We start from the raw sequence: 12,013 nt of genomic DNA, 5'->3' as shown, positions 1-12,013 counted from the left end.
TGTCTCCAACGTTCATGGGGCCCAGAGTGTCCTGATGAGACTGCATGGACTGAATCCTTTGCGGTTTCCCAAACTCCTTACCATGGGGGCCCTCCACTGACCCACGCCCCCTGGGGCCCTGCCCTCTGGCAGCATGGTCCCTCTGGAGGTTACTGCTGTTCAGGCCATTGGATGAGCCATCCTTGGGGGAGGCTTCAGCTCTGGGCACAGGCTTCACCAGTCCTGTGGTGGCAGACACTTGCATGCCGCCGTTTCCAGTGTCATTCACAAACCCTCCTTCTCCGGCCTGTTTGCCAAAACCAAGACTGCTGTTATCCGGAGGGCTGCGCCTCACTCCAACTTGATCCATTATTTTTCCTCAATTTTGCCTAGCAAAGAAAGAGCAACAGAGCATCATCATGGCCGATTAGTTGGCCTCAATATTAGCTTGACATCTTAATTCTGTTAAAATATCTCTTGAATACCAAAGACAAAAAACAGTAAGTTTTCAATAACAAAGAAAGTGCAGAAACACAACCTGTACAAACATGATACAAACTAACTTCATGTCTTTGCTTCCAATGACACAGACACCAATACAGTGGTAAAGGGGGGGCACCATACAGATCTCCATTAAATTAACCATTAGCCAGTTATCTAATTAAATGCAAAATATCATGTAAGACGGGAGGCACTGAAATCACAATAGTGAAAACATCATAGCCTACAGCATGCCCAGACATAACACCGACACACAATCCCATTCACACTGACAGCAGCAGTACACGGTTTTTTTTTTTTTTTTTTTTAAATCTCACAAGGCTAGATGCAGGTTAATAAAAGTAGGCTAAATAACATACTTTATCATATGTCGGAAATAGATCCTTTTTCTGAAACGTTGAGCAAACTTAGAGGTGAGTGCTAAGGACTAAATGTGTAAACATTTGTATTTAATATTTTAGTTGCTGTTTGCACAGTAGCATAGGGAAATCAGAACAAAATCGTTATCAACTCATTGTCGTTGCAATATGTTAATCGATAGGGAAAAAAATTGGAGGCGTACAGTAGGTAGCCTACTACTTTGGCATGTATAGACGCAGATTCGGACATGAAAAACACCGGGTATGTCAAGTGGAACTCGTTGATTCATTTGGGTTAGGCTATATTAGGCCTACGGATAATAACGAAAGCCTGAACATCTCTAGAGCTGTTTCGTAATGGATGTAACACTTCCCATGAAGACGACTGCAGCTCACTACAGATTGATAACATAGCATGGATGTGTGCAAATCTTACAAGCAACGCAACATTAGTAGAAATCCTGAGAATATTAGTTACCGCAGTGGTGCAACCTGTTGGTAGGTCATGGCTATTGCATGATAAATTCCTTTAAAAACAAGAGAATTCCTTCTAATAAAATAAACCCGGAATTATTGACCCTGGGATATTCTGACCATGGCAACTTCAGTTGTTTGACGGCATTGTATATAGTCAACAAATTAATCGGCCTTCATAGGTAACATAAAGGGGGGGAAATGCTATTATCATGTCATAACTTACTTACCCATAGTCTGCGACCTAACTATAGGCTAAGCGTAGCCTTTTCGACGACTGTCAGTACAACGCTGACAATAAGTTCTCATTATGCAAACTGAGCACAATTGGTTAACTTACAGTATAAGCAAATACACATGGAAGTTTTTATCATAATAAAGGGGAAATAAGTCAATAATAGACATTCCTTACCTGCTTTCAAAACGAACTTGTTGTCTAGATCATTTCCAAAAGGGTACAGTCATATGGCACAATCATTTATTTAAATATATTTACTCCACTTAGTTTCCAACAACGTCGTGATCTTCGTTTCGCTGGCTAGTCTCCCGGCATGATCAGATACAAGGTACTGCCAGTGGAAGCAAAGCTGGGCAACAAACCTTCTCCCGCTGTCATGACAAGCAATATCTTGGCATTTCAGCTTCTCATGCGTTCGCTCGACAGCCCTGGTGCCAGCTACGTGGAGGGAGACAATCGTTGTGCCCTTTGGTCCAAGTTTACAAACTGAAACTTCAAAACTGCTTTCTTGAAAGTCTGTGTCACTTCTGCATAAACACGAATAGTCAATTTAACTCGCTGAATATCCAATGTAGCGCAAATAATAGGGGGGAATCTAAAGGAGCTTGACGGTACGGCACGCTAGAGAGATAGCCTATCTAGATAAACGTATTAGGTAACTGAGTAGCTATCGGACTATACTGTTGCAGACGAGTTTTGCTCCGACAAACGGTAAACGCCCCTCAGAGGAATATCCTTGCTAGCAAGCTAGCTAGCGTACCGAGGTCCTTGGCAGAAGCTGTTGTCAAATGGCGTAATTTACTCGACATACGTCCCCTTCAATGTTGAATGATAGAAACGTTTAACAACATACAGAAACACGTTAAAACGTAAACCACTAACCCACAGCAGAATGTTCTGGCGCAAATGCTACTTGCAAGTGACGTTGACTGACGTGCCTAGAGTTTGCCTCGCGATGCTAAACTTAAAACTGTCGAGTCGCAAAAACATAACATTTAAGCATGTCATGCAACTTCAACGCTTTAACTCATGCTTTGAATAACTTTGCTCGTGGCAACTATACACTCAAAGGACATTAGAGGCGACAAATGCTGTAGGCTAAGCGAAAGAGTTCTTGTCAACTGGAAGCTGTTGAAAGTTCCAAAGGAGCGTACTGAGCTCTGACAGTCGTGAATTTCAATGGCGCACTGTAGAAGAGCGAAGGGCACGTTCAAGCCGACTGGAAATTAACAATTGCACGGGAAAAAAAACTCTTGGAAAAAAAAACAGTGTCTTTAACCAACGAATCCGTGCTGTATACACCCAGATCCTAATATGTCGACCGTGGTAAGGGTCTCTAAAGGGACATTTTGTGTCCACAAACAAATAAAAAACACTGACGAGACTTTGGACTGCAGGGAGACCTTGGCTAATTTACCAAGAACTGACATGCGCAAAAGCAAGGCTGTCAGTTTTATGTCAATAACTATTATTTACGCTTGAGTGAAAAGTGTAGCCTCTATAGCTTAGGCTACATTAGAGATATGTTTCTATCCCAACTTAATTACAATATACTGCATTTCCGTGTTTGATCATGTTTGTGGGAAATTGCAATGCATAGCTTAGACATAGCTGCATTTGCGGACTTATTTATGCCTTGTTTTTCAAGTGCGCATAGCTGCTATTCATAGACTGCCTGCCATAGTTGCCTACCGTTTTGGTCAATAGCTGTATTCATTCTCTGTTTTGAACAGACATTAGAATCATCTGTAAAGACTTTCCCTACTGTCGGACTGTCATGGCTGAGTCTGTAGGCTACTGTCAAACTGAAATCATCCAACATGGAGGGAAAGGAGAGAGCTTATATTTAAACATATGGCGCCATTGGAGAGGCACCACTTAAAGGCAATTATTACATATTTCAAGTTTGTGATAATATGTATTTCTAAATGCCATGGCAAATGCACTTCAAAATAGTAACCTTGTTTATGAAATACTTTCACTGAATAGGCTGTCACACAAGTCAGATTTCTCAATTAACCTAGGCTACTGAAAGAGCTTCAGCCTCTATACAGGTGTAGTACACTGTCCTAAACCTGTGGCACTTATGGCACTCATATTCCCCCCCTCTGACTACTCAAATCAAAGCATACAACATGCAAATGAATGGTTCACTTCATACACAGTTAACAGAAAACTCATTCTGTCTTGAAACTCGGCCCATGAAAATTAAAAATAAAATAAAATATTTTAAAAAAAAATCAGCAGAATTTAGGCTAGCCTACTTTCTTAACTGTTTCTTTTATTCACAGGAGAAAGTGATATGTCCTCATTACTATTTTTGTTGATGATAATATGAAATAAATATAGCTGTAGGCCTACTGGTCAAGTTGTGCAAAAACAAACACCTGACTGAGCCTAACCCAAGACCGTGGTTTATATGGTGGGCAGTGTTCAGTAGTTTCATGCACGCGCATATGGAGGACCATTAATGCCACTTGGGAGGAAAATATCAACATTTCCAGTCAAAATGTTGACAAGAAAAGTGTGATTATGAGATGTAAAGTATATCAAATCCTTTAAAATGCTGTAATGTTGACATTAGGGACACAACACAACAGGGACTCTTCTCTCAAATAGGGACAGATCATCCCTTGGTTCCCTTAATTATGCACACAGGTTTTGAAATTAATTATGTCCTCAGTACAGTCATGCACATCTTTATCTTAGTAGTAGGCTATTTTACTGTTACTTATTAGTCGTATTGAATTGTTGATTTGCTATTGTTATTGATCATCCTGTTTACATTGTGTATATTGTGTGTGGTGTCTTAAGCTGCTAGGACCTTGAATTTCCCCTTGGGGGATCAATAAAAGTATTGGAACACATTCTTAAAGATAAATATAAAATCATCTTTTGGAAATTGATCGTAATGCCTTAAATGAAACAATGAGGAAATATTCAACCTTTAAGGACATCAATTTTCTTTGTGAATGAATAATGTATTGTAAAATACAGGGGTCATAAGTATTGGAACGCCCATGTTATAAATTCCCATAGAGGATTTTTATTTTTATTTTTAAAGGACAGTTATTTCATGGATCCAGGACACTAATGCACCCTGATAAAGTCCCCTTGGCCTTTGGAATTAAAATAACCCCACATCAACACTATACCCTTCACCATGCTAAGAGTTTGGCATGCTTTATGTCCGTTATTAGCTGTTAGCTAATTAGCTGGTTTCATTCTCATTGAGCTCAATGCAATTCAACCCAGATATAGATTATAGATAATCTTCTTTTAAAAAAAGAAAAGAAACGTGAAGTCCATCTGAGGGAGTTGACAAGGTATCAATGGAGGAATATTTTACATTCTAAATGGCTATTGAACCCTCACAAATACCAAGAATAGGTAACACGCGACTCCATTTCAATGAAATCCATCACCTTGGCAGATAGATAGATAGATAGATATATTGATCCCCAAGGGGAAATTCAAGATATACAGTGCCTATATAAAACAAGTGCACCTCTCTTGGATATTTCTGCTTTTACTGTTTTTATGAATGGAGTCTTTCAATAGATTTAATTTGTCACTTTCTAAATTCATCTACAAAAAAAAACAAAAAAAACCTGTTTAATATCAAAGTGAAAACAGATTAATACATGCATAGCATTATCTGTTGCCTGTGACTTCCATGAAATGAAGCCATTATTACAGAACATTTTCACAAATGTTGCATTTCGGTCATTTTGGTGTTGACACACTGGTTGTGACATGCAAGGTGGTAATAGATTAATAGATTATGTGTTAAGAAAATATTCAAAACATACCAGAACTAGAAAGTTATCATAACATGAGGAAAAACTAGGAAGTGCTAAAGGGGTCAGTTTTAGCTGCCCACCTCATTATAAACACAAGCTCCAGACACAAGTTCGACACTAATAGACATCAAAAACATATACAACTTTTAACTTTTGATGGTTATGAAATTATTTTCTACTACATACATTTTAATAATTATGATGCATTTTACATTATGTTTACATCTTTTTAAGGTATGTTTAAGTGAGGAGATCTGCTACCAGATATAGGGTTTTGCAGGCACCGATTACATTCTATATAATTTAGAATAAAAACCATTTATGAGGCAACATGAAATCATACTTTGTTCTGCTCCCCTTTTCCCCATTAAGATTTTAAGATAATATTTCAAACGAATGATAAAAAAACAAAAATGATGGGTCTGAAGGGTCATGGTGGAAATTATTCTTCTGAGGTAGAATTATTTTTTTCAAATTAATTTTGCATTACTACACAATGTCATACACATTTCAATTTTGCAACACTTTTGTGTTCCCCTGGAATAGTTTTGCATTCCCTTGCAATGGCTTTTGTGTTCTCTTGCAATACTTGTGACTTTGCAAGGTAATGCAAAAATATTGTGAGGGAATGCAAAAGAAGCTTTAAAAAAAAAAAAATTCCCATCTCAAAAATAAATTCCCACTATGTCCCTTTGCCTGCTTCACAGCATCATACCAGCCCAGGACCGCAATAAATGTCTTTGCCCTGTCAACCAGATTCACATAGGAAAAGGAAGGTTCACTGGCTGTCAATGTCATTCTGTGAGTGTTTGCTTTTGTACATGTGCATACGTGCGTGTTGATTTGTCTATATGCTTGTTTTGTATTCTGGTGTGTGTATGTGTGTGTGTGTGTGTGTGTATGTGTGTGTAGGCTTGTTTGTATTTCTTTGTCTTAGTGTGTGTGTGTGTGTGTGTGTGTGTGTGTGTGTGTGTGTGTGTGTGTGTGTGTGTGTGTGTGTGTGTGTGTATGTGTGTATGTGTATGAGTGTATCAGGGCAATGGAGAGGAGGGGGGTGATGGTTCTTTTGGGGAGGGGGGGATGCAAGCTCCCATGCAAACAAGCCCATTATGTGGAGCTGGACGTGCGTTGGGCAGGAGGAGTGCTGATTAAGAAGAATAGACGGGAGCATGCATACATCCCCCTGGGGGTGCAGCAAAGCAGCCACACTGTTCTCTTGCCCCATAACACCATGCCTGGAACATGCTGCCGCCTGATATCAGGGGTTAGTCCGGGTCAGAAGTAGTCCACCCCCCACAAGTCTATATCTTTGGTAATGCAGAGGTTATGCGCTAATGTAAACAGGCGGGTTGGGGTTGATAAGGACATGAATTAATTTCTGAGCTTTCGTAGTCGTTTAATGGCCAATAGGGTACAAGCCCAAATCGGCAGGAACAGCGTTGTGAAATTTCCACAAATCGTGTCCTAGTGTGTTGAGCGGGATCATGACTCCGTCCTTACAGTGAGGCCTACTTAGAGGGTTGCTCACTCGCCTACAGGTGCCACATTTGTAAGATTTGCATAATGAACTCATGTTTCCCATCAAATGTTATTCCACCAGTGACCCACACTGTGGCCGACATTTATGTAATGCACAGAGAGAGCGGGAGGGCGGTGTGTGTGTGTGTGTGTGTGTGTGTGGGTGGGGGGGTCTCTGAAGCGCAGCCATTTGTCGTGTCCGAGACTTGAAATGGCACCGACAGAAAGGTTACAAAACCTGACCTGCCAGAGCAGGTGACCTTTCACCTGATACTTTTTGTCTGCCCCAATCCCTCGCTGACATGGCAACCGTGTGGCTGGGAGACATCTGCTTGAAGAAGGGAGGGCGATGCCCCCCCCCCCACCCCCACCCCTCCCCCCGTCAAAAAAATGTCAGGAACTCTACTGACCCAAATAATCGAGCTACTATCCAGCCACTCGCCTGTACAGAGCAGAGGAGTGTGGATATGTGGAAAGCTATTTATATGACATGATTTATGGCGCTTCATGGATCACGCTCACACCCTCCTTCCGTGGGACCCGAGTCAAGTTGGAGGGAGAGATAGACAGATTAAGCAGAAAGCGAATGAGAGGGGAAAAAAACGAAAGGGAATCGGGAAGTAAGCAGCAAAGACTTTCACAGAAGAAGAGTTTAAGATTGACAACAGATGGGAATACTTCATGACAGTAAATGCTGTTTTTTCAGTGGAAAGGATGTGCTCTTGCATGCTCAGGCAAAAGAGTGATTTGTTGCCCTGAGGGTACTGTTTATTCCTCTACATAAGTGAATCATGTTGACTCAGTATTCCAATTTCCGGGTATACATGCGTATTGAGAACACATATACACACACATATGCACACACACTCTCTCTCTTTCTCTCTCTCTAAAAAACATACACACTGAAAGGCCTCCATAAAGTGCACACCCATAAGCAGACTCACACACACACACACACACACACACATACACACACACACACACACACACACACACACACACACACACACGAACACACACACACACACACACACACACACACACACACACACACACACACACACACACACACACATACACACATATACACACACACGCGCGCACGCGCACACACACACACACACACACAAATACACACGCACACACACAGAAACGGCTGATTTAAAAGCAAGGGGACCAGCATCACCCAATGCAGTGTCTGGCATGTGAAGCATAATAGCGCTTGATTGCAACATGTGAAATCCCCTCACCAAATAAGAGGTCTCTTTGTTTTCCTACAGTTAGCGCACTGCATCATTTTGTTGTACTCAAAAGACCTTTCGAAAGGAAAGTCCCATTCACACCTGTTATGCACAATGCAATCATTTCTCAATGTTGACAAAAAGCATGGGAAACTGGTTAATGGTGCATCTAATGGGTTGATTCCAGTGGGTTGGTGGCGTGCTGATTGTCAGGGCTCAAGAACAACATTATTATAGACTAAATTTAAAAATAGAATTATTTTTAAAGGATAAAAACAATAACATGAAGACACAATAACAAAATAGGCCTAACACAATCACAACAATTAGATATGAGGTTTAAACAAAGAAGTGTTTAAATACTGAATTCTGAATTCAGAATTACTAATGAAAACTAGTAGGTGAATCATTCCACCAACGAGGTATCGTATCACAGAAGAAGAGAGTCCTGACTGTGACCTGCTACTCCAAGAGCCACCATAGCAGATGCTCATCAGAGAACTTCGGGGCATAGAGAGAGGGGACATGGATCATGGAATTAAGAGACCATAGATCCAGAAAGTGCTTTATTTAATCTAGAGTAATCACAAAGGTTTGGTGGTGTGAAAGATGGACAGTCTGCACCGTGGTCCTCGTTTGCACATGCTCGAGAGTCCATAGGCCGGGTATCCCATTTCTCATTTTCTTATTGAAAAGGGTATCTGGTGTGACCTTAATACATGATGACTTGACAAAGATGTGTTAACCCAAACGCCATTGGCAGCCATGTTGGACGTGAACATTTATAGCAAATTGGATTTTGACAGCTACAGGTCAATTATGGAAGAGAAGACGATTAATTACTATTGAATAACAACGTGATGCTTTCAGCAATGCTTGAAACAAATTCAAGGACAGATGCCCACAGACTGATTACTGACGTTTGACCATTATCAGTGAAAACGTCATAGCCTTGGCATGCTTGGTATGAAATTCTTCTGACGTCGCAACATCAATAACCATGTTATCTGTTGTTGGTATGGATCAGCATGCTGTACTGATGTCTCTTCACCCAAGAATTAGTTCTGGAAAAGAACGATTAACTAAACAATATTGTTCATACCAAAAGAATCATTTTTTGATTTACGGATGAGGTTTTGGTACTTGCACCTGGCTCCAAATCTATTTAAGCAGGTAAGTGCCTCAAATATGAAGGTATTAAAAGAATGTTTAGAAATGAATTCATACAGCCCATCCATAACAGATTTGAATAAATAAAATCTTCAAATGAAGAGATTAAGGGTGAACCTGTTTTTCCTCAGAATATCTGAGTTCTGTGATAGAAAGTCAAATGGTTGTTTAACTTAATCGTTCCTATGAGTATGTTTGTTTGGCTGAAGTGAGTATGACCAAATAACAGTGTATTTGACATTTTTTCCCCTGTAATGTGAGAGCACAGGTCAGGCTGTTCTGTACAACAGCGGCGATGTCCAGGAGTCGTGGGAGGGAGTCTAAGGCTAACTAGATCTCTGGATGAGTCAGTGAGAAAGAGAGTGAGAGAGAGTGAGGGAAAGAGAGAGAGAGAGAGAGAGAGGCACACATTCAGAGAGAAAGACAGGATAAATATAAAACAGCAACATATAGGCACATTTGTTAGCATTCCACGCCGTCCTCACATTTGTCCATGCAACATGCATGAACATGCATAAAAGAACAGCATTTCACATCTCGCCTGGCTTCTCAAAATGTGCAAATAGAAACATCTCCAGCCTCCAGGGGTGTGTGGAGGTGGCTATTGTTCCATGCTCAGATTGAGTGACGGTCATTAATGCACATATATGTAGGGATTTCTCAATCCCTCTGAATGTTTAGAATGAATGATAAATGACAAGGCCCCTTATGTCCCCAGCATCATATAGGCACCGCAGGGAGAGTTTGCGCACATATACACAATGCCTGTAGTTGCCCTAGGCTCCCTATAGCAAAGGGTAGTAACAGGATCTGAAGGAAATTCAAGGAGACCACAGGAGGGATTCAGACCCAGCAGACTCTGATTACAAAATGGCTGACCCTGATAACGAAATCTAGGGCTTGTCATCATATGGAAGAACAACCACTTTACTGCAGAACCTTGTTGCTCTTCAGAGCATCTACCCAAGTAGAATCAGAATCAGAATCAGCTTTATGGGCCAGGTTTGCATAAACAAACAAGAAATTTGACACCAGTTAATCTTTAAGTGGAAGACATACAGTGATTGAAAGATGGAAGTGTAAGTGGGTTGGTGTTGTGATTCATAGGCACAGGACCAACTTCATTTTCCTTTCAGGGAAGTTTTCCATACCGCAGCTGACTTCCTTCTCTTCACTGAGCGTCAGCCTTTGGCCGAATGGACAACACGTCTTTGATTCCCATGTGAGGTTACTGGCACAGGGAACAGAAATGATAAGGGTGCGGGAGGCATGCTCTGCTGTTCAACAGTAGCCCAGTGATGTTGTGAGTCTCAGTCCTGTCACGAGAGTGACTGCCCTGCGTGAGATAAAAGTTTGGTGGTGGAGAGAGATCTTTATCTGACGGTGAAAAAGTGGCACACCAAAAAAAAAAAAAAAAAAAAAGCCTGGCAACATGGTGGACATGGTATTTACATCCATACTCCTGAGCACCCCACTGGCCTGCTTTGCATCGTCTGGCAATGTTTCCTCTTTACTGCCGTGACCTGAGGCCACCTCCGAGGACCGAGGTGCATTGTGGGCCCTGAGTGGGAGGTCAGACGATGATGGTGGTGGCAGACGGGGGTGGTACGGGTGGCGAGGGAGTCCGGTGGAAATGCTATGCGTCTCGACATGACAGGGATCCGGAGACATGTGAGGAATGTGATATAGTGGTGCTTCACCTGAGACTACCCCCCTACTCACACACACACACACACACACACACACACAAATACACACCTTAATGGCGGCACACATGCTTATTTCCCAGTCTACTGTATAATCAGTTAATGCTGGATATCAGTTCAAGTCACCTCACCTAAAAAATACATAGGAATGTTGTCAATTAAATGTGGTTATTTATTTTCAGTGACGGTTCAAAAGGGAAAAAAGTAAGGTTTGTTTTTGCAATATAGTGATTCTAAAATGTTGATTCGTTGTTTGTGGCACAGGAACCTGTACAATTGAAAATCACCTCGTGTGACCTGTTGTAGTACTGTTATTAAGTATGACCTAATCGCTGGTGCCCTTGTTCACCTATGCTCTGTCTAATTAGTAGGTAGCTGCCATAAAACTTTATGTTGTTGTGAAGAAGTTTATTACGCTACAAGAGTTTCTTTGATATACACGCCTTTTTGTTTTGCCCTGTGGTTTGTTGTCCTTGGCGTCGCGATGACTTGACGGACCTGTTACGCTGGGAGTGAATCAGAGTTTCCATCCATAATATTTTAGGCCTACATCCACGTGTTGGGGGAATTATTATTATTATTATTTGCTTATTTATTTGCTTATTTGGCTACACCAGAGTTAGACACTGTTAGCCTAGCTTAGCATAAGTCACTGGAAGTGGGGTACCCCATGTAGCCTAGACCAGTGGTTCTCAAACTTATCACAATGATTACTACCTCAGAGAACAATGACTCCCCAAGTAGGCTACCACTATTGTTTTTACATTGTACTGTTTAGCATTGTTTTTTGTTTTGTTTTGGGGTTTTTTTTTCAAGAAAGATAAAAACAAGACTGGTTTAAATGTAACAATTTTCCATAATATATCTTTTTACATCATTTGAAGTGATTATTTTGTTTCCAGGAAATGAATCATCTAGGAGACTCCCGGAGTGCCACAACAGAGAGTCCGCGTACCACCAGTTACCCGTACCACAGTTTGAGACCTCCCCTTTAGCTACAGTATGGGTTAACTATAATAACTTT

General features: G+C 41.1%; 1 protein-coding gene across 1 annotated transcript in view; it reads right to left on the bottom strand.

Moving 5' to 3' along the window:
• The window catches only part of LOC134080524 (glucocorticoid receptor-like), a 54,841-nt gene extending 51,901 nt beyond the window's left edge, over positions 1-2,940 (bottom strand). Inside the window, exons 1-2 of the mRNA XM_062537021.1 lie at positions 1,726-2,940; positions 1-368 (exon numbers count right to left, since the gene is read on the bottom strand). The exon at positions 1-368 is cut by the window's left edge and continues 823 nt beyond it. Of these exons, the coding sequence (XP_062393005.1) occupies positions 1-349 (349 nt within the window). The 5' untranslated portion in view covers positions 350-368; positions 1,726-2,940. The remainder of the gene's footprint in view (positions 369-1,725) is intronic.
• Between the last annotated feature and the right edge of the window lie 9,073 nt (positions 2,941-12,013).

Source organism: Sardina pilchardus, chromosome 5 (assembly GCF_963854185.1).
Source record: "Sardina pilchardus chromosome 5, fSarPil1.1, whole genome shotgun sequence".
In the NCBI taxonomy this organism is placed as follows: domain Eukaryota; kingdom Metazoa; phylum Chordata; class Actinopteri; order Clupeiformes; family Clupeidae; genus Sardina; species Sardina pilchardus.
Note: the sequence above shows the minus strand (reverse complement) of the source record. Positions and strands in the feature narration are given on the sequence as shown.